The 24,583-nt window shown below is 34.8% G+C and overlaps 1 protein-coding gene across 1 annotated transcript; it reads left to right on the top strand.

Annotated features, from left to right (window-relative positions):
* The first annotated feature begins 10,483 nt into the window (after nucleotides 1-10,483).
* Nucleotides 10,484-22,781, top strand: LOC106063371 (uncharacterized). Its single transcript, XM_056038588.1, has 10 exons — nucleotides 10,484-10,580; nucleotides 11,959-12,058; nucleotides 13,820-13,903; nucleotides 15,157-15,240; nucleotides 15,921-16,007; nucleotides 18,268-18,342; nucleotides 20,371-20,442; nucleotides 21,733-21,764; nucleotides 21,935-21,959; nucleotides 22,321-22,781. The coding sequence occupies exons 1-10, from the start codon at nucleotides 10,530-10,532 to the stop codon at nucleotides 22,632-22,634; spliced, it is 924 nt and encodes a 307-aa protein (XP_055894563.1). The 5' UTR covers nucleotides 10,484-10,529; the 3' UTR covers nucleotides 22,635-22,781.
* The last annotated feature ends 1,802 nt before the right edge of the window (nucleotides 22,782-24,583 follow it).

Genomic DNA, 24,583 nt, shown 5'->3' with positions numbered 1-24,583 from the left:
TCGTTGTGCTGGCCACATGACACCCTCTTAAACCGTAGGCCACAGAAACAGATGATCTTTACATCATCTGCCCTATAGACTACAAGTTCTGAAAGGGGAACTTCACTTTTTTTTTTAAAAATACCCGGAGGTATAAATTAACAAATCAATGTTAACCTGTGTGATGTGCTATGGCATGATTAGGAATTGTTTCGGAATAGCGAAAGTTTTGACTTAGTGACAATGGTGTGATTAGTAAAACAAGGATCGGCTTTTAAGGGACATAGCGAAATAGAAGTCGACGTTCCCTTCATTGTTCTGAAACTTGTTCGATACTCAGCCTCAGCGTCAAGCAGAAGTGCCTAACAGATGCACACAAAAAAACAACAATAAAACAGTTCATATGGCGCTAATTGTGGGGATATACAATTGGCATGAATATTGGTGAACATTTATTAGCTGAGATTTATATGATTTTCTCCATATGATTTAGTGCAGGGGTGGGCAAACTTTTTGTATCGAAGGCCACATTAACAAAATTTTGCGAATTGGGGGGGGGAGGGCGCATATATATATATGTGTACTAAAAACGTAGAAAAATACGCTAACTAACTGTATACCGGTAATGTCTTTTAATTCATATTTATACTCTATTATACATTCACTTTTCCCTTTTTTCACACTCCAAATTGAGGGATTACCACAAGAGTTAGCAATGTCTGAAACCAATTTGATGATTTTTTTTTTAAATTTGCTGTTGTCTTTTTCGGGGCCGCCGCGAGGGTTGTGGCGAAATTTTAAAATGCCGCCCTCCCCCCCCCCCCCCCTTTTTTTTTTTCTAGAAAAGAAAAAAAGTTTATTAAAACTGAGCTGGACCTACATAAATCCATTTTGTAGACCATTGCTTCTCCGGTTGTATCAGCAATTGAGCGAAACACCAGAAAATTTGTATTTCAACATGAGGTGTACCGTTATAAGAAATAGGAGCAATAATAATAGTGATTAGTTCAGTATGAGTCATAGATCTATCTGTAGAATCCCATTTTGTGTGTTTTGTGTGAAAATATTTGTGTACACAATTTCAAGATTGTATTTTCTATTACTTGATAAAAGTAATCTATTTATTTAGTTGTTAAAGAAACTATTCGTGGATCCTCTAAAAGCGAGACGTTGTCACTAATAATTCGCTCTATAACGGATGACTTGGGCTTCTTTTCAAAATCATACAAAATTGAATGCTTTGTATATTTTGTTGCTTTCTTTTCAAGAGCAATTTTTTACATTTCCTTTATATGATCTTCAAAATCTTCAAATACAAAAACAAAATTTAATAAAATACTCTGAAAGACACAAAGATAAAGGCACATTCCTCGTCCCATATGCTAGGACAAATTTGTACAAATACTCCTTCTTCCCTAGTGCTATTAGAGCATGGAATGGGTTGCCTGAGCTAGCCAGGAAAACCAGTGACTTGGCTGAATTTAAGTCATTGGTTAATATGCATGACTAAATGCATGACGTGTAGGACGTAATCATCTTCTTTTTTGAAGTAACGTCTGTATTATATAAGATAAGATAAGATTATAATGTCTTTTCTAAATTTATATGACTTTAATCATGTACTCCTTTTGTATAAAACAACCAACATGGAACATAGATTACAGAATAAAAAGATTGAAATATAAAAGCCATTGGTGGTGGAACATTTTAAACTCTCCCTAAACTTTGATAATCATTATCACGATTGTATTTTGGAGAGATATGCATTGTTTCCACACTCATTATTGTCTCCACAATCATCTGCCATACGTTAAAGCATCAGAAAGGAGGAAATTTATAATCTGCTCCGACTCCAAATCTGCATTGCAAGCTTTGGGGCGGATGAAGACTGACATCCCATTGGTACATAAGAGCCTGAAGCTGTTGGACCAAATAACAGCCGACCGTAGGGATGTCACCTTCATCTGGGTCCCCTCCCATGTTAGCATTGAGGGAAACAAAGCCGCAGACAGAGAAGCAAAGAGAGCCCTAAATCATGCGGTGTCAGGAACCCAAATTCCCTGCTCGGACCTGAGACAAAGTATTGCCTCTGCCACCTATCGAGAGTGGAAGAACCGATGGGAGGCTGAGACTCACAGTAAACTCAGGCAGATTGTGGCGGATGTCAGGTGGCGGCCCACATCTAAGGGTCTAACAAGGCGTGGTAGCACGACCATGTCCAGACTTAGAATTGGCCACACCTACATCACGCACTCTTTTGTACTGAAGAGAGAGAGGAGCCCCCACTTTGTGAGTACTGTGACTCTCGCCTCACCGTGGAACATATCCTCGTTGATTGCCCCAGATACCAGGATGTCAGGGAGAAATATTTTAGAGCCACTAATTTAAAAACACTATTTGATAATGTCGACCCTGGGAAGGTAGGCCTACTGGGCTTTATCCGGGAAGTGGGGCTATCTACGAAGATCTGATTTATGAATTTGTGAACATGCACTATTTACATTAGATTTTTACCAAATATTTAAATTTTTACTACCTTTACTATTTTAACTGTGAATAGACCTTGATTTTAATGATATGACTGTATAGAATCTGGCCCTAGTTGTTTAGAGAGAGAGTAGTCCTTAAGGGACTGCAGGCACGACATGGCCTAAATTGTGCCGATGTGCCTCAAATCAAAAATAAATAAAAAAATCATCTGCCATACGCGGATTCGAAGGTGCCTACAAACACCACTAGGACAAAACGAAGAAACTTAGCGCTGAACATTTTTCTTGAATTAATACAAAATAAATAATCATAAGTACAAGTCATTTATACAATTACTTGAAATAAAACACAGTAAGGCAGGGTTTCTCACAAATTTCCCGATGCGACCTCACCCTAACATGACAAAATTTTCGTTTAAAGCCCTTCCTCATTAGAAGCTGGGGATCTATAGGAGCGTAATAAGCTTACACAGTGAGGTCAGTGAATTTTTAAACTACATCTTTGTCGCGGACCTCAATTTTCCACACAAAAGTCGTCACTATAATAAAGTGCATTAGTCGGAAGAAATTCGACCATTCTGAGACAAGAAATTCCGGAAGAATCATATTAGCGGAGACGTTTTTTCTTCAAAACGAAAGTGGTCAACATTTGACAAGGTCTTTTTAGAAGATGAAACGACGTCTCTTACTTAAGATATTTTAATTTTTAAAACATTGATAATTATGTAAATTTAATAATATTCAGATATGGATTAATAACTACAATGAAAATAAACATTTTTTTTTTTACTTCTTGTTGGATGGTAGTAAACTTGTAGCTTTAAATAGCTAGTACAACTGAATCGATATGGGCGTTTTCTATTTTTAATAAATGAACATTAAATAACTTGAACAAAAGTCTCTTGTGAACAAAACCTCAATAGAACTGTTATTACAATATACCGGGTACACACATTTTACTTGCTTAATTAACAGCCATTTAAAATAAAGTGAAAATGTTTAAAACATTGACTTTTTAATGACTTATCTACTTACTGAGTGGGCTATTCGACTAAACACAAAAAAAAAAAAAAAAATATTTATATGTAGTAAGTAGATACTAAGAAGGAAAAAAAATGTGTAGACTGATCTGCTTCTGTAAACTTGTCATTCAAAACAAATACTACAAACAAATCGCGAAAATTCAAGGCCAGAAATAAGTGGGCGCCTTTAAAAAAACAACAACAATGGGAATCCCTCGCGAGCCGCTCTATTTTTTTTTTTAAATAAAGTTTCAAAAAAAGCTTCTTTAGTGCGAATGTCGTTTTTTTTTAAGGTTTTAAAATAAGAATTAGGATTCATATAAAATATTTAACTAATAGTTGTTTTTTTTTAACTATAATTTTAAAAAAGTTAGCCTTGGAATAATGATTTGGCCGCCCCCTAAATTCGGCCGCTTGCGTGCCATGCACAATAGGTAGCGGCGGCCCTGCTTGTAAGTCATATCATAAAAAGTTTTAAAAGTTCCTCGATTCGACCTTGCGATCAGAAGGGCAACTGTTACTTTGGTCAACGCTTAAGGAAGTTGTCATGTGGCCAAGTAACTGTTAGCGTCACCAATAAGTGTACATCTTATTTTTCTCTTATTTCTGATTAAGCCATCACACAGGATCTGTCGAGCGTTTTTTTTTTCATTCCATTCAGTCTTCTGTTGTGGATAGAATCTCCTTCAACGACAAGCCTGTCCATTCTTTTCTTTAGACTTCCCATCGTCTGCCTCTCCTTTGTCCTTGTACTGTTCCCTTCAGGAATTGTCTTTAAAAAAGAAGATCCCAGAGGAAGCCATAAAATTTCAGTTTGACAGTGTTTAGCAGGTCACATAAGGGCCCAATCGCCATTAATATTACTTTGTTGATTAAATTTGTAGTGGTACAAGTTCTCTTTTTGAGGTTAAGGATAATGAGCAATTATAATAAATTTAATTTTATAAATACTAATAACTCTTGTATTTCTTTTTTTTTTCTTCATATCACTCACTGGCTTATTGTTTCAAAAATAACATAAACAAACAATACGCTAATTTGACAAAAAGCAAGCAACAAACAGGCAAAATATAGAAAATACTTATGATAATGAAAATGATAATCTAAGAAGAAGAATGTCACATTTACAGCCATTGATCTCAACACTGTATATCCTCCCCCCCCCCCTTTTTATATCAAACAAAATTTTCACTTATTAATTTAGTTAATTGGTAAATTGTTTTATTCATTCATGCTTTGTTAGATACAATGAATTATTGAGTAACATTTAGCTTGATACAAGGAAATAATGTACGAAATAAAAATGTACAAGAAAGACAGACAGAGTTGATATAAGCTTAACCTTGGGTCGGCCAATAATAGAATATGCATCATCTGTTTGGGACCCCTCAACTCAAGAACAAGCATTAAGAAACTGGAACAGACACAAAATAGAGCAGTGCGATTCATAACAAACGAATATTCACATTTGACTAGAGTAACACCTTTAGTAAAATCACTAAATTTAGAAAGCCTTCAGGATAGAAGACTCAAAAGTTAAGTAGCAATGATACATAAAAACACTAACTCAAAGATAAAGGCACATTCCTAGTTCCATATGTTAGGACACATTTTTGCAAATACTCCTTCTTCCCTAGTGCTATTAGAGCATGGAATGGGTTGCCTGAGCTAGCCAGGAGAACCAGTGACTTAGCAGAATTTGGGTTATTAGTTGATATGCATGACTAAATGCATGACGCGTAGGACGTAATCATCTTCTTTTTTGAAGTAACGTCTGTATTATATAAGATAAGATAAGCTTTGTAATAAAAATGAATTTTCGACTAAAATGGCTTTTTTTTCAGTTGCTTTTTTATAGCGCCTCGTTCAGGCTAAGAATATACTCAGTGCGCTGTGGTCCAATCTCTTTTATTGAGGGTAGAGGGTTTCCGTTGTTTTATAGGCGTTTAGCAAACACAGGTCACCCTGACTCACAATCGCTTGTGTATTGGACCATAAGGTCACCATCAAAGTACAAAACTCATCCAAGATAGCCTTAACATTAACCTATACCTGTTAACCACGTCAGCTTCTCTTGTGGTTCAAAAATGCATTTTGATTCCCCACTTTTAGAGCTCTGAAAAGGTTTAGTTTATTTTAGTTAACTTTTCATTAGCTGATTATTATATTTCTGTTTACAAACTTCCAATGGCAGGAGCATGAAGAAAGGGTCGTCCAAAGAAATGCTGGCTGGGCAATGGAAAAGAATTGACCTGCCTCTCTCTTCGTATCCTACTAAGAACAGCTGCTGAACGTGAAAAATGCTGGAATTGGATCACACGAATTGTCACAGTATCCCACATGACAAGGGCCCTATTTAAGGAGGGGGAGTTGGGGCTACTGCCCCGGGGGACTTTGCGAGAAAGGGCGCCTCCACATAAGAGATCAAAATGTATCCAAATTCTAACGGGTGAGATACGTCTTTATTTTTCAACATTTTTTATTATATTGAAATCTCACGTCTGCTGGCAACAATGACGTGATTAAAAAAGTGTTCACTTTTAGCAGAATTCCAATATGTCAATGCAGCTCCGAATTTACGCGAGTTCGTTTACCAAGGTCCTAATACTAACCACGAACTAAAAATAAACAGTTTTAAAAAACTAAAATATGGATATTAAATATTTTTTTTTAAAAGAATAAAATGAAGATAAACTTTTAGAAGTACTCTGTTTCTTTCTTCTAAAATTAGGCATGCTTTTAGATATAAGTATTATTATCAATAAGTGGATTTTTATTAAATCTTTTTAAAAAAGTGTAGGGGCCTCCACAGAAATCCTGACCGAGGCCTCCACATGCTTTAATCCGGCCCTGCTCATGACAAAATCAAGGGACAAATGATGATTATGAAACTTCCGATATATTTAAAATACTATTTATTAGACCCCAATTTGAAAATGTTATTTAAATGTTACTGAGATTTTAAAAAAAAATTGCTGAGTATTTATCAGGGTACATTTCTTTTCTTAGAATATCATTTTGAGAACCAATATTCATTAATAGATTAAAAAAAAAACAAAAAAACTATTTTTTAAAGTTTTCCTGTTGAAACAATTTGAAAAACAAGAACGTCTAAAACATTTTAACACCAAGGCTTAATTAGGTGTAACACCTAAGTTATTATTTAAAACATTGTCATTGTCCAATCGACAGTTATCTCCTTCTGAAAAGTCTAACAAGGGACGGTAACCATGACGAACTCAATCTTATCTGGCCTTTTGGTTTGTGACTTTAGAATTGCGGTAAATTCCCAGCTTTATCTTTGTAGTGTCAAAATCTAAATTAGTTAAAAATGCTCTTTAATAAAATAAAATGTTATTAATATATTTATATCTTCTATTTATTTCAGACCATTCAGATTATTATGAAATAATGTTTAGGAATAAAGAAATACATCAGTTTAAAACAATATACTGTGTACTGATGTCTCTACGAAACATCACAATGCTCTATTAAATATAGCGAATGGCTTTAGAAATAATAATATAGACTACTTGTGGAGAAATACGTAATTAAAAACTATTTCTTAACGTTTTAAATCTTAAAATTTTTTGGCAACTGTTAAGCAATAACATATTTTAGGATATTCTAAGATTAAATATAATTGGAAGTTTTCTTTCTTTAAGTCAGTGGCTTTATTATGCACTTTGGGTATAATTTTCAAGGGTTCCGGGAAGCAACGGGTTATGGAAGAGAGAAGAGCCGCAGGCCGTAGGTTGGAAATCACTCATAATTATTTATACGAACTATGTCGGGTGTCATAGGGAAGAGAAATGTTCCCCGCTGCACTTGGGGGTCTGTTAATAATAGATTTATTAGGAGCCTTTATTTATCGAGGCCGATCTATAAATTGCAATAGTACTGATTATTGAACTCATTAATGCGACATTTTGAAGATATTTGAACACGGTGATAATCCTACTAATAGCAAGCGTTTTAATATATTTCCGGTGTACACAATAAAAGATGTGTTGATAAATATTTTAGGGGGGGGGGGAGCTTACGCTTCTTATTTGGGGGGCTTCATGCCTCTTTTGGTTATTCCGACTCATACCATTTGGTTGACACTACAGCCGATATTGACTGTTTCTAAATGATCTCGGGGAGATTAATTTTATAACAGTACTAGTATGTTCTTATAGTATAATACGTGATTGACAATGATCTGTCAGTTCTGCAGAAACATATTGGTATAACTCTTCCTTTTTTTAAAAAAACTTTTATTCAGTTGGTAACTTAGCGTTCTCGGCATTGCTCGATTCAACGTGAAACTCGCCAATAATATTTGGTTCAGTTTTCAGTCAATTTTTTAAGCTGTTTCTCAAATCAATTTGATCGACTTTCTCTTTCAACTGGCGACTCTCTCATTGTTTATGGTGTCAATGCCATAATCTGTCACAGTCTTACGCTTCTATGTCTTAGGAGTTTCTTCCAGTTAAATCATAACGCAACCACAATGTTAATTTTTCTTGAGCTTTCAATTTTTTTTCAGAAAAGTTACGGACAAGATGCTCCTGTAAGTACAGACGTAGCTCCAGATTTGGCATCTATCTGGCAAGACATTGATGCTACGACTTGAAAGACCACAGAGGGTAGGGAATATTATGACAATACACAAATCTGGATCGTGGTAATGAGATCTAAAGGATTTTTTTTTTACCATATACAAGTACACTCTGTTTAAAAGACGCTCTTTCACTTTGAAATTCCCAAACATATTTTCCGCAATTTATGTTTTGAATATCGCTGTCAGACATGGCTCTTGGCGGGGAACATTTCTCTTCCCTATGGCTCATTTTATTGTTTGTTTTTTTTGTAAATATTCTCAGCAGTCCTCCACTATAAGTGTAATCTAATAGTTGCGACTCAAACCAATAATGCAGCCTTATTTTTTATGTTTGGTTTCATAAAGCTGTCTAATGCTATGTTCTTTACAAAGAGCCACTCATTCTTTCTAAAACAAATATGTTTGCTTATTATCAGTCCCAATCCATTTATCCTAACGTAAGGAAAGATTTTTTTAAAACTTTGTTTGTGTCGACGTGTCGTCGGGCCGGATGGAATCATGTCGCGGGCCGAATGTGGCCCGCGGGCCGTATTTTGGGCATCACTGGTTTAAATCAATTCAAACATTCTCTATTCAATGACAAGAAAAAAAAAATACAGTGAAAAAAGAAACAATTTCCTGTTTACTTGTTTTATATCATTAATCCCCACTTCATAGTTCGACAAACATGTGTATATCTACTGTGTCACAATGCCAGTATCCGTTTCACTGTTGCTTATGAATCGATTACGCGCCAGCACTGCAGGATGTAAATATATATATATATATATATAAAACGTGTATCAATTAATTCGGATCAGCCAAGTGATTACACTTGTAATAGATCTAGACAAACAATAAAAAAAAAACATTGATAAAAATAAGAAAAGAGGAAATGAAATTGAATTCATGGCTCCAGTCTTGTCAGGACTCTCAAGCCATCGTTTTAAACTACTCTACTGGCAAACTATTTCATGTTTTTGTTCACTAAGGCTAAGACGGCATTCTAATATAAAGAGGACTTAATCAGCTTATACCATTACTTAAACCAAGTACTATTTATTTCCCTTGTTTGACATAGCCAAACAAAGTATTTAATTACCATTAGTTAATTAATTAATTAATTATTTTTTTTGATTTTTGTGTTGTCAGGTAAAAGATATAATTCTGCAAAATTTAGCTTAATCCGATATTAGGTGTCATAGAAATAGCGTATACAAACTTTTGGCCAGACAGACACACAGACAAATAGACTGAGTGAGTTGATATAAAAAAATGTCATAATATCATGGGTGATTTGCAATGTATCTATATCCATTTAGGTAATTATATTCTATTCTTTACATATTCAGCTTATCAAATACGTATATACGGATACAAGTATCATAAGCATTTGATGTTTATAAAAATTATTTTGCCCTTTATATACCGAAACCAATCGTCAAAGAAGGTCTGAACACTGACCTTCAACTTTGCAACCTGTAAGGATCACAGGTCTTTACGACGTGGCAAAGAGCTATTAGTTTCCACTGCCCACAGGTTGTGACGTCGCAGGTCAGTGTTGAAGTCAACTTCAAGCTTACCAACGGTCTCTGGCTCCCAATTGTTTTACATGATTGACTCCAGAAGCCATTCTCCCCGTTTCAGTTCAAACACAGAAACAGTGGCGTAGCTAGGAATTTTCCATCTTTTGGTGGCCCTGTGGAATTGACCTCTTGGGGGCCCATGCATTTTGCGTAATTCTTTAATATTTAATGTAAAAAACACTCGTTTGGGGACCCCCATTAAAGTGGGGACCCGGGGGTGATTTTAAAATTCTCCCCCTCCTCCCCCCACTCTTGCTACGCCACTGCACAGAAAACCCAGAGCATGATATAAAATTATCCCGAAATACATGTGTAATGTGTGGCTGAGTAGCGTAAACTGCTATTGAGGTGGCTCGAGTTCAAAACTCAAATTAAGCTGAGTCTTGTTTTCTAAGCTGCCTAAAGGCAGCACGGAAACCTTCTCCCAGGTAGCCCCTCTTCCGAATAATTTTCTAAAGATATTGGTGAGCACTGATTTACAAAGATCCACTTTACAAAAGCAATTTTAAATAAAACATGCCTATCAACGCTTTTAATCAAATTCTTACCACGTGATACATTTTTTATAATCCGTGAAAGATGGCTGGTTAAATAGATATACGTTATTTTTTTTTTAATTATTATAGATGTTTACATTATTTTTCAGAGCACACCTTGCTTCACGGAAAATCATTTTTAGAACCAATAGTAAAAAAAATTGAGCAAAACAAACTAATTTTGTAGTTTATTTTTAGAACCCTCCGAAAACGTGCCTGTGAAAAAATTAACATAACAGCAAGAGTTAATTATGTATCACACCCAGGTTACTATTTAAGACCTTGTCTTTGGCCAATAGAGATCATCTCTTTCGGTTGGAAGTGACACAGTCATGACGTACTTTATTTTTTATGGTAGTTTACTTTATGCCATTGGAATCGTGGTAAATAGCCTTTTTTTATATATTTTTTTTTAAATTTTAACTTTTATAAAAATGGCTTTTATGTTCACTAAAATTTTAGCAGAAACTTATATGTAATTTATTTATTTAAAACTCATTTTTTTACTATAGATCTTGTTTTTTTTTTACAATTTATCAGTGCACAATGTCTTTACTAAATATTTAACTAGAACCAATATTCTAGTCTAGGCTAGTCCTTTAATGTTATTAAAACTGGATCTATATATCACCAGATTAAAATTGTATATAAATAGGCGTAAACATATTTTTGTGTGTGGTTGTGATCAGGGAGCAATAGAGCAAAATAATCGCTCATACATTAAAACATCAGATTCTTAATGGGCGGATTTATTAAAGCTTTTTACTTTTTTAAAATGTTCTTTTTATGCTTGCTCAAAGCAACCACCATTATCATTATTCAAAGATTATACTGGGTATTAATATTAACATAATAAGCCACATTTATATCTACCACATTACAAATAGCAATCTAGCAATAATTCAAAGCCCCATCTCCGAATAAAAACAAACAGTTCTGCCCAATGAATCAAAGGCCCAATTAGAAACTTACATTTACTCTTCGCGTATCAGTATTCATGGCTATTGTCACAAGCTTTTAAAGATGTAGAACTTAAAGGTTAACGTATTTATTATATCGTACGATAATCGTAACTCTAATTAACCATTTGGCGCATATTGCCTCTTAAGCATCCATTAAATTGTGCCCCGAAATTTGTAAAGTCGGCCTGTTAATCTGGACATCATTTATCTAATCAAACAACTTCGGAGTTGGGGTCTTAGGATGCGACTTTTTTTTTTCATTTTATACTAATAATAGGTAAATAGCAGTTTCAATATACCTTATCAATGTCATTGATTTACGCCAGAGTTCAAATGCTAACACTATTTCAACCTATTTCTATCCTCTTAATCTCTGACCAAAAAAAGATCTACTCTCGCATCCATTCGTCCCTCATACGGGAAACGTGCCCTGCCTAGTGTAATTGTCGGACCCTAAGAAGGAGATCGACGTAACAAGGTGCCCCGCCGAAACGGTTAAAGACCAGCTAAGGCGCCAACTCGCTTTAACTGACATAGAAGAGAGCACCTGGTTGCATGCGGCTTCAGAATGAGACAGCTGGGTGACTTACAAAGTCCGCGGGATACACATTTGATACCAAAAAATCCGCTGCTGAGAACAGACGTAGACGGCGAAACGAAAATTTAATGGTTATTCCTGCGCTAGAAGTAGCAGAATATGTAGGTCAAGCTGGGTCTGCGTAGCCACGGGAAATACTGTATTCGTCATTATTCTTCAGACTCGAAGACAAGCCTTATTATTATTAAATATCTCTTCTAGGAAATTAGGGGACAAGATGTTCTCTCAGCTTCAAAAGGCACTGAATACTTGGAGTCAATCTATCAAACAATTAACGTAACGACTTCTAAAGCCATGGAGGGTAGGTATCATCATGAGAATTCAGAACAAAATTTAACTTGGTGAATGGGATATTTACTATCTTTTACTCGATAACTAAAAAGGGTACTTTGGGGATCATGTACAAACAAGTTTGCACTTATCATATCTGTCAGGTCTTTGTTGAATGAAATTACTGAATTATTATTATGTATTAATATGTCTACGTATTACAGTAATTTTGAATTGCAAATGTGTGTTTTATATTAAAACCTGTAACATTTTAGGCCCAAGTTCAGCCCGACAGTCACACCATACACACTCTGTTGTACATAAATTAATAAACGAGGTGTATGATGATTTAAATAAAATTATGAATTTAATCTAATGATATATTTACAAATGATAATGACATTTGATCTATGAAATGATAAGCAAATATAAGTGCATATAATATAATATGAACATTAAATACGTATAGTAATAATTTAGTAAATACTTAAGTATTTAAATATAAACAAGAATAATTCACCTTAAATGTAAGGTTCAGTACAATTGTCCACATAAACCTTCAAGACAACAACTGGTAATCCCCGTAGATCTAGCTTCTGGCTCAGATACTGTTCACCGACTAACATTTATAAAAAGTTCATAGTTCACACTATAACTCAAGGTCTGGACACAGCAACCCGTAGTCTGGAATCTGGAACCTCAGACCTGTGAAAACAAACTTGAACGTCAGACAGACTACCTGAGATGAAGACCTCAGTCCTGTAGACTAAAGCTGAAATCTTAATATTGAAAACTGAGACTGAAAACTGAGACTTGACACTGAGTCTAACACTGAGACTGACACTGAGTCTAACACTGAGACTTGACACTGAGTCTAACACTGAGACTTGACACTGAGTCTAACACTGAGACTTGAAACTGAGTCTTGACACTAAGACTTGACACTGAGTCTAACACTGAGACTTGACACTGAGTCCGACGCTCAGACTTGAAACTAAGACTGGAACTGAGACTGACACTGAGACTTGACACTGAGATTTGAAAATGAGACTTGACACTGAGACTTGACACTGAGACCCTATAGAAAAACATAAGAAACAAATTCTTCTAATCTTCCAGTCTAATTATAAAAAAATACAAATACGATCGAATACAATTACAAACAACTATATAATAAGAAAGTACAACACACCCTAAACAGGGGTCAAGATAATCCTTTAGAATATATCCAAGGCAAATGCTAAGGCTATCCAGTAACATAACCACCAGGAGAAATTCAAGAGCTCCCCAAAACACAATCTGTCTCTACAGCACAAGATGGAGATAATGAAACAGACGATCTATGACGAAAGTCGTACGCGCACTCACTCTACGTCACAAGAAATAATGACAAGCAACAAGGGGAGATCATTCTACTGCACAAAAACTTAGCGCAAATGACGTCATCGACTAGTGATGAACGCGGCGCTAAGCAACCAATTCAATAGTTGCGACAATTAGTCTCAATTACTAAAATATTTTTTTTACATTTATTTACCTGTATTTTTATATTATAAATTTATTTGTTCCTTTTTTAAAAAAAATTATTAATTATATTTTGAGATATTATGTACAGAGAAAATTTCCTAAAATTTAGATTCAATTTTTTTATTGCACTGCCGTTCTGATTGGTAAAAAATATAATTTTCTAGGTATTCCTAGCAAAAAGTTAATTTATCATTAGGAAAGAAGTAAATAATTCACAGATGAAAGAAGTACATCGTAACATTTGTTTTGTCCGATAACCCCACAGGTATTAGAGCTTCAGATCTTGAGGCAGCAATGGAGGACATTAAAAACAAGGCGGATGAATACTTGAATGAAAAAAGTGCCCAAGGTAAGCTAAAAAAAATGCAATAGTACTTTTTTTGACAAAAAAATTTTGCAAGAAAATAGTTTCCATTTGCATCCCCGTTAGCCAGTTGATAATATGGCGGACAGTGGCGTATGTAAAAATTTGCCATCATTTCGGGGCCCAGAGGAGGGGTCTTGGCCTCTTTTGGGGCCCCTGCATTTCGCGCAAAATTTAATATTTAGTGTAAAACACACTCATTTGGGGGCCCCCTCAAGTTGGGGCCAGGGGGATTTTCAATTTTCCCCCCTCTCTCATCACCCTAGCTACGCCTCTGGTGGTTGAATGCTGACGTAAGCTTCCACGACTCTTTCGCTGTTTTAAGAATGTAATGAAAAGGGAAAGAAACTTAATGACAAAATTAGAAACAAAAATTTTCTTTTATTTTCATTTATATTTACAAAAAGTTTGAAATCCAAATTTACATGTTGAATGTTTATTAAGGTATATCAGTGTAGTGTTTCATTAATGATTTTAAAGTGTTTCTATATTAGAAACAAACAAAATTAAAAAAAAAATACTTAAAAAAAAAACAAAGCTTGTATTAATTGTATCAGTTAGTTTTGGTCAGCCTTGTAATTCAATTAGTACTAGATCTAGACTCTAGACTAACAGTAATAAATTTGTGTGACTAGAAATATTTTTTTACCAATTGTTTTTGTTTAGCGCGATTTCCTGCTTTTAGCTTTCTCAATGCGCTATGATCCTATCAGTTGTCTGGAAAAGGGGTAGGGGGAGAAAGAACAGAGTATCTGGGTGATCAATTTATAAATGTATTTTAAAAAAAAGGAAACTGACTCATTGACCTATATATGTATTAGCCTAAAAAATTACTAAGCCGCCTACGTATTCGCATAAAATTTCTTACACAGTTTCATTTTACCTCTTAAGTGCTCGCTAAGACACGGTTTTAACGGATTCGCACACTGAATGCTGGAGATTCGTGAAAAAAAACAACAACCCTAAGGTTGCAATTAAACCTTTATATTTTTTTATCAGTATTGCCCAAAAAGCATTAATAGAAATAGCACAATAATTCCTAATTCTAAAAGCAAATTTATTTTCATTTTTTTCATATTGTATATTTTTTATTTATACTTCCTTTTAGTAAAGAATAAAACAAAGACGGAGAGAGAGAGAGAGAGAGAGAGAGAGAGAGAGAGAGAGAGAGAGAGAGAGAGAGTGAGAATGCTAGCTGTTCTATAAAATAATATCAAAATACATTTTCTTCTCTCCAGTTGATAGTCAAGAAATTGTGGATTTAGTAGATGAGGTCACATCACAGTACAATCAGGGAATCATTGTATCCACTTTCCTGGAAGGTAAACAATGTTCTAAGTTGAACGTTAAAGTTTGTAAACTAATTTTAGCACGTATTTAAAGAAAAAAAGGGGGTCTTTGTAGGCTAAATTCAAAAGCGCGTAGCTTACGAATCAAGGGGTCACTGGTTTGAATCCCAGAAAGACTGAGATTTAAACTTCAGGATTTTTAGGACGCCCTTGAATCCACTAGATATTATTTGAGGAAAGTAATAGCGGTTGATCACTGTGATGGCCACATGACACTCTCGTTAACCGCCCGCCAAAGAATCAGAGGAACATTATATTATCTGCCCTATAAATCTCAAGCTCCAAAAATAGTACTATACTTTTTTTTTTTAAAAAAAGAGGAAGATTTTAGAGTATGCGGCGTAGCTGGGGCAATGTCATTCTCTGTGTACACAAAGCTTGAACAATCTCCTATTTGGTGAACATAAAGCTGAATATTCTTCGTTTCCTAGTGTACATCCAATCTCTCATTTGAAATATTAATATTATAAAAGAAAGGTCTTATCTTCTAATAATACAATTTTTTAAACTTATGAACCAAAACTGTCCTTAAACTATAAACTTTTGATTGATTGTATATGCCATTTTAACGTACTTTTGGATTTCTTTTAAAATTTCATATGACAGTGATATTTCTGCTAACATTGTCCAACTCCAATTACTTTTTTTTCCAGATTCCCTGGTACAAGAAGGTCGAAAGGTTACCGCTGGGTTGTATACTCTGATCGAACTGTCCAGAAGAATAAAAGAAGAAGACAATGGTAAGATTTTCGAACTGTTGTTAAAATAAGGTTTCTCCAATTACGTTTGACCTTTAAATGACTTCTAGATAATGTTTATTATATTGTAGAATATAGCAATTAACCCAGTTTGTAGCCAAAGAAAATTTTATTTAAAGTAGATATGCTATGCTATGACCACCTTCAGTCGAAAAACAACAATGGATAATCTCGCAGAAATGGGATGAAAGCCTGGGCATTAGCTATGGTCGGAACGATGTCGCCCACACATCAGTTACCCCTATCCACGCAGCTGATGTATCCAAAGGAACAGCAAAAGCAAAAAACTGTTCCGCCGGACTCAATATCTGAGCAACACGTGAAGGCAAGTAGTTGTATTGGTAGTCACTGGCTCTGGCTTATTGAGACGCATGCCTAGGGAATCATTTTTCGGTAGTGGATTGTTTATATCCGTTACCACGAGTAGTAGATATCACAAACCCTATATGTTATTGCTCTGGGCTGCTTGTGGACCATCAGCATGTCTTTCAAAGATGTATATCAAGAGGCCTGAACAAAACTCTAGATCGAAAACTCTCCTATAGAGGAAAAACTATAAGGATCTGCCTGATTTGGAAAACACAGCGCGGTTCATCTCAAATATAGGATTACAGATATGAACCTTAGGACATGAAAAATGAGAAAAAAAAAAGAAGAATTGCTCTGGGCTGGACTGCATGCGAGGATAGGGATTCGATTGCTGGTAGACTGGCATTCACTAGACAAATCAATTGCCAACAGCCGCTACAAGATAACATCTTTTACTATTTACTATTGAGGCACATTGCTCTCATGGATAGCTGAACGTATTTAATAAATGTGAACTTTGGACCTTTTCAAAGCTATTTATATTTTTAAAGAACTCCTCTTGAAAAAAATATGTCTATCTCTTTATCCATCCATCCATCCATCCATCCATCCATCCATCCATCCATCTATCCATCCATCCATCCATTCTTCCATCCATCCATCTATCCATCCATCCATCTATCTATCCATCCATCTACCCATCCATCCATCCATCCATCCACCCATCTATCCATCCAACCATCCATCCATCCACCCATCTATCTATCCATCCATCCATCCATCCATCCATCCATCCATTCACCCATCCATCCATCCATCTATCTATCCATCCATCCACCCATCCATCCATCTATCTATCCATCCATCCACCCACCCATCCATCCATCTATCCATCCATCCACCCACCCATCCATCCATCCACCCATCCATCCATCCATACATCCACCCATCCATCCATTCACTCATCCATCCACCCACCCATCCATCCATCCGTCCGTGTCAACAAAAGACTTAACATCTTGCTGACCAGTATCTCACAAACTTTCGTACTCCATATGGGTCAGTTTTTCGTGCACGGAAATACAGTAAGACTCCAAACATTGTGAATAGCTCTCAACGTAGACCTGAACTCACAAACCTGAATTGTGATAGAATGTTCTTTTAGAGAAAAAGTATACTATAGAAGACAAAAATCGTGTATTAATTCATATACTTTTGATAGATTCAACTAATCATCACCAATGACTAAAGAAAAAGCCTGTACTTCAAGAGTACAATATATATTACCAATGAAACCTTTGCGCTTGACAGTTGTTCACTCTTCACAGCTGATCAGTCTTTGTAACAACGATTATTTAGCTCTTAATAACGTATGAATAACACATTATTGAAAATGGAACAGTTTTAGACCGCCCCTATTCTTCCCACACCCCCCAGGTAAAAATGCCTACATGCTGTTTTGAAGACCAAATCTTATTTTAGAAGATAATAGTTTTATAATATTAGAATGTCAAACTAGAGTTTTTGCCCATTGTGGCCAGTTAGCTATTCGTTCCTTTCCTAAAGATATACATCAACATTCTAATCTCTAGGAAAATCCGTTTTTTTTTTTTTGAGAAATGTTTTCACCAAGATTCCAGTACCATGGCTTTGCAAGCTGAATAGAGTAGTTGTAAAAAAATTATTATATAGATAACGTGGTAACCGTCATATCAGCTGGCTCCTGTGACAACTAGGCGGTCGATCATGTAACAACCGATGTATGATTAGACGAAAGAATCTTCAAAACAGGGCTCCATGGCATAATGACGCAATGCACAACGAGATGAACCATAGACGTTTAGCGGCAGTAAACAGGCTTAACAAAAGTCAAATGTTAGATATATTTAAAACACATCCATTTAACCTGTATTACATGTCGATGTGTCTACAGAGACGTTGATCAACACTCAAGTGGCAGCGGTTAGATACACAGCTGATGCTCTGCAAGGAATCGTCATCACTGCTGGTAAAGTTGAAGTCTCCCTTATAAGATGTTCTATCTACATTGGTAGAAGAAGCAAAATATAAACAAACAAAAACACATAAATAATTACTTCTTTTTTTTTAAATGACAACACCTTACAGAGCGGTAATTTTTTCTTTTTATAACTAATGAATGTTATGTTAAAAACATTTTTTTACCACTCCCTCACCCCCTACCCCAAAGAGAAAGAATCCTGGTAAAGCGAATGTATATAGACTTAGACTGCAGTATACGTTAAATAAATCTCCTAAAACAAGAAGGCCCTAAAATAAAAAAAAAATAAAAAAAACTTTTAACAAGTCTGGTAAACCCATTTTTTAATTTTATATTAATTATGTAAGACAACAGGGCGATAGATCAGTGTTATGCAAACTAAGGCCAACGGGTTATATCCAGCTAGTACACTTATCTTTATCTATATCTATATCTATCTATCTATCTAACTATTTATCTATCTATCTATCTATCTATCTATCTAAAAACAGAATCATAGAAGTATATATATATATATATATATATATATATATATATATATATATATATATATATACTAGCCGGACATTATCCGCGGCCTGCGGGCTCTAGTTTGTGTTCCTTTCACGTTTTTCTCGACATAAATTTAAAAGTGGCCTAGATTTGCGAAAATGAGTTTACATTCATATCAAATATAAAATACTATGGAAAAAGATCTATCCAATTTGTTAAAAGCGAATAGAGATAGTTTTAGCAATTAAAATGAAAGTAGCGCGAGATAAATGGGATAAAAAGTACAATTAAAACGGGTTTACCCGATTAGTAAATTGAAGGGGATTATAAAGTAGCCTACGTCAGGAAGTATAAATTCGCAGATATAAGGAACGAATTATGAATTTATGTGAAAATGCTTTTGAAACACAAATTTGAAGGTTAACTTCATTAAATAATGAAATCACCAGACTATATTTTAAATTCTGGTATGTCAAAGTAAAAAACTATCTGTGCAAAGTGTAGTTCTTAAAATTAGATCTAGATCTAGATCATTTCGTTCTTGTCTCAGTAAACATGACCTACTTGAAATAGTAATACATTCATAGAGTTGGGCAACTTTTTTTTTTTTTTTTTTTTTTTTTTTGGGGGGGGGGGGGGGGTTTAAGGCTATTATACATACGTTACGGTTCCAGTTAGTACCCAAGACACATTTATGTCACGTTTTATCAAGATTGGTCTAACGCTTTTGATTTCTATGGGGGACATACATGCATACGCCTTACTTTCTACTTTATAGTATACAAGTATATATATATATATTAAGAATCCCGGAATAATCCTATCCGATAGTTATTTTTTTTTAATGTTCTGGCATAACAATTAAATATACCATAACAAAGTTGAGATATCTTTATACAATCCATTAGTGTTATGAAATAGTTTCTTCTCAAAAATCTTAACGATATATTAACGATAATGAGATTTTTGTGACAATTTAGCAAGTATGTAGTATAAGTTAGAAATGTGTTTTTTAAACATTTATTATGAGTTAAAATTGTGTTCATAAAATATCCGGATTAATTGATAATGAGCTTTTGCGACTTTTTAATCAAGAAAATAATTGTTATATATATATTAGAAGATAGATTTTAAGCAATCATTTGGCGTTATTAAAATTTAATAAAAAATTTGGAAGAATCTTTTTTTTTTTAAATTAAATTAAATCTCAGTTGTGGACCAGTGGGGGGAGGGGGGGTATCTAGGAGAAGGTAAAAACAACTCTGCTCGAGTCGGGTATCGAACCTCGAGCCCCCTTCATGTGTAGCAAAGCCAAGCTCAAGTTCAAGCGTACTTAGCCTCTCGACCACGCTTCCCACTATGTACATGTTTAATAAGCTCGTTTCAATCTGGTATAAACATAATCAAAGACTATCACTAACAAAATCCAACTTGTCATAAATCCTGTGTCATATACATGAAACAAAGATACTGTAATAAAGCTATCTGTACTACTCATAATTGTATATGTTTACCTAATTTCAGAAGTGATCTACATCTACAATAAGGATAACCCAAACTACTCTTACGGTTCAAAGAAAAGTTGGGATGTCACAGGTACGGGTATAAAAAAAATGTTTACCTTAGAACTAGCGAATGCCAAAATTAGTATCATGATTGTAGAACGGGAGACGTACGTCCACATCACAAGGTCCGCAGGGCTCGTAAACATCTTCCTTTTTGGGAACAGTACCAGGAAGAAGAAGAAGAAGAAGACAGAGAAAGCGATGGGAAGACAACATCAAAGAATCGACAGGCCTTTCAGTGAATGAAATTCAATCTAAGGCAAAGGTCCGCAGGGCTCGTAAACATCTTCCTTTTGGGAACAGTAACAGGAAGAAGAAGAAGAAGAAGACAGAGAAAGCGATGGGAAGACAACATCAAAGAATCGACAGGCCTTTCAGTGAATGAAATTCAATCTAAGGCAAAGGTCCGCAGGGCTCGTAAACATCTTCCTTTTGGGAACAGTAACAGGAAGAAGAAGAAGACAGAGAAAGTGATGGGAAGACAACATCAAAGAATCGACAGGCCTTTCAGTGAATGAAATTCAATCTAAGGAAAAGGACAGAAAGGAATTGAGAAAGACGGTTGGGAGATCTTGTGTGGTGCCCCAACGGCTCATCAGACTTAGGGATAGCTGAAGGTGAAGGAGAAGATTTCATTCATAAGTAATAACAAATTGCGAGCCATATTGAATGAAATTAATGATCTAATTCTAATATATGTTTTACTATAATAATTAATTATTTTCTGCTGAACGCCGATGTGAGCAAAATGTGCAGGCGCTACTTATTGTTCGGCAGCTGCAATGAGGACACCTACAAAGAGTTACCAGACGTCAAATCATGTCCTCCTTTTAGGGGTCGTGTCCTCCGTCCGGGAAAAAAGTGGTAGATATATGGAACGAATTTATGTAAAAATGCTTTTGAAACACAAATTTGAAGGTTATTTTTATTAAATAATGAAATCAATACACTGCATTTTATATTTTAATGTGTCAAAGTAAAAAACTATCTGTGCAAAGTGTAGTTTTAAAAATGTGATCTAGATTTAGATCCTTTCGATCTTCTCTCATGTAAACATTGTAAACATTGCCTAGATTCATGAAATACTAATACTTTCATAGAGTTGAGAAATATTTTATTGAGGATCTTAAGTTTGTCTTAGAGCTACAATACCTACATTACGGTTTTAGTTAGTACCCAAGGAACATTTATACCAAGTTTTATCCATATTGATCTAGCGATTTCTGATTTCTATGCGGGACATACCTACGCCTCACTTTCTACTTTATACTATAAGAAGATTAATAAATGCTAATAACACATACATATTTTTATTTCCAAGGAACCTTTGGAGAAACAATATTGCCAGTATTTGTAAGTTTTAAGTTTAATATACCACAAAAAAAAATGTATTACAGAGTAGACCTATATTCTACGTCAGTAAAAATAAAAATCTTACGTTGATTTTAATAAAAAAAAAAAATTTAACAAATGTATATTGCTGTTATGTACGTTGTACAGCTTTTTTTTAAAATTTCCCACAGGGTCGTGCAATGGAGTATAAGCGACGTGAGTTATTATAATATAATATAAGCAGCTTTCCTTGGTTCTCTTTAGTATTAACACATGTTCAGCTAGACTAACACTCATTGTTACATCGGAAACACACACACACACACATACTCCGTGCCATTGAGCAAATGTCTGTCTATTTGTCTGTATGTCTGTTTGTCTGTTTGTTTGTCTGTATGTAATATGTATGTATGCAAGTATGTATGTTTGTGTATCTATCTATCTATCTATCTATCTATCTATCTATCTATCTATCTATCTATCTATCTATCTATCTATCTATCTATTTCTATCTATCTATCTATCTATCTATCTATCTATCTATCTATCTATCTATCTATCTAATCTATCTCAACAGAGTATTCAGCAGGTCTGGGCGTTGGCTACAATAATGGTAACTTCAACACTGAAGCTTCCTTTGGCTACAGCAAAGGTAACATTAACGCCGGAGCCACCTTGGGTTACGGCAAAGATGGTTTTAGCGCTGGAGGCTCCTTAGGTTACAGCAATAATGGTTTCAACGCTGGAGCCAAATTGGGCTTTAACAACGGTGGTGCCAACGCTCAAGGTTTCTTGGGTTACAGCAAAAATAACTTAGACGTCGGGGCATCCTTTGGCTATGGCAATGGTGGATTCAGCGCTGGAGCCTCATTGATCTACAGGTTTAAGTGAAACCCTTTATCTACTACATTAAAGTTTTTTTTTAATAAATTGTTTTTTTTTTCCGAACTAGATATTCATGTATAAAAACATTGTCATGCCATGCTTTAGGTGTATTCAATTATTTTTATTCAGAAAATGTAATTAAATGATACTGGCTCAAAATATTGTTTCTATTATTGTTGCGATGAAATTGGGTGGTTAATACAACTTAGTGTATTCACAATTTAAGTGTGGTGAACTTATGTCCAATGCATGCCGGGGATGTTTTCTTAGATTAAGAGATTACACAGTTTCTCTTTCTAAAATATAATACATCTTTTGTTGTAATACATATCATAAATATATTGAAGAAACACTTTCAACACACAATGTAACTTAATTTCGATAATTGGTTCAGAAAAGTAAAATTAACTTTGAAAGTGCGGGGCCCACTGCGACCCCATAGGTTGCAGTGGCTTAAGTCCAGCCCTGTATATACCCTATGCACAATTATCTTCTCTATCGTACAGGAGAGAACGAGAGTTTTCATAAATGTCCAGAAAGATATCCTTGTTTATTTAAATCCCCTTTGCCATTTTTAATCATAATGCTAATTTGAGACTAAGACTAAGACTGCTTTATTGATCCTTCTTTAAAGCCACATAAAGTATCGTTCAAATCTTTAAAGCCACAAGAAATTACCGTTCAAATCTTTTACGCCACAAGAATGTATTGTTAAAATCTTAAAATCTACAAGAAATTACCGTTCAAATCTTTTACGCCACAAGAATGTATTGTTAAAATCTTTAAATCTACAAGAAATTACCGTTCAAATCTTTTACGCCACAAGGATTGTTAAAATCTTTAAAGCCACAAGAAATTACCGTTCAAATCTTTTACGCCACAAGGAAGTATTGTTAAAATCTTTAAAGCTACAAGAAATTACCGTTCAAATCTTTTACGCCACAAGGAAGTATTGTTAAAATCTTCAAAGCCAGAAGAAATATCATTGAAAGAATATTTGACATCAAGAACCTAAGACGAAAAACATAAACCTGACGCATTTTAGGAATTTGAAACTTTTACCGATGCTTCATACCCACCAATATGGCACTTAGATCTACATTGTTAAAACCAATGAAGAAATATCAATAGAGTAGAGTTCAATTTTAAGCAGAACTGAAAGAGACTATAGATAGAATTAAAGACACTTTTTATGAGGACTCGAATCTTAAGTTACCAGACAATTATTAGACATTCCATCTCTCAATGGACGCATCTACATAATTTTGTAATGTAAAGGGACATTACATCATGTGTGTTCAACATAAATAGAGAATAGTCACCTATAGAAACCAGATATTCCGCAATTGAGAGAGAGAGAGAGAGAGAGTGTGTTTAGCCGCATTCGATCCTTAACTCGCTTTACCAAACACCTTTTAGGTAAACCATTCTCATAAATATTTATATGTTCAAGTCCTCGTTTGGATTAATCGTAGTATATCCACAATAGTGTGAATCGTACGGCCCTTGTTTGGTAAACTGTTCTGTAGTCACAGATTAATAATAAATTACTGTAGACGTTACTAATTAATAATGATAATAACGAGACTTCTTTATCAAGGTAGACATATATAACTAACTTTTATTTCCGTCCGATTCTTTGCTTTCGCATAAAACATAAACAACAAACAATGACGTAATATCTTCTAATATTAGCACATCCTTCCTTTTGAAGCTATAATCACATCCTTCCTTTTAAAGTTCTTAATACTTATATTTACAAGGAATTTTGACAACTCGACCACTTCTGGTTGTCTCCGAATACTTGATAAGCACGTTTCTGTAATACTTCACTAGCTGAGGATATACCAAAAGGCATTCTCAAGAATCTGTATTTTCCATACGGAGTATTGAATGTACATAAATAAGAGCTTGGTTCGTCCAACTCAACTTGCCAATATGCATACTTTTGATCA

The sequence above is a fragment of the Biomphalaria glabrata genome, chromosome 8, assembly GCF_947242115.1.
Source record: "Biomphalaria glabrata chromosome 8, xgBioGlab47.1, whole genome shotgun sequence".
In the NCBI taxonomy this organism is placed as follows: Eukaryota; Metazoa; Mollusca; class Gastropoda; family Planorbidae; genus Biomphalaria; species Biomphalaria glabrata.
The sequence above is the reverse complement of the archived record's forward strand: the minus strand, read 5'-3'. Positions and strand labels throughout refer to the sequence as shown.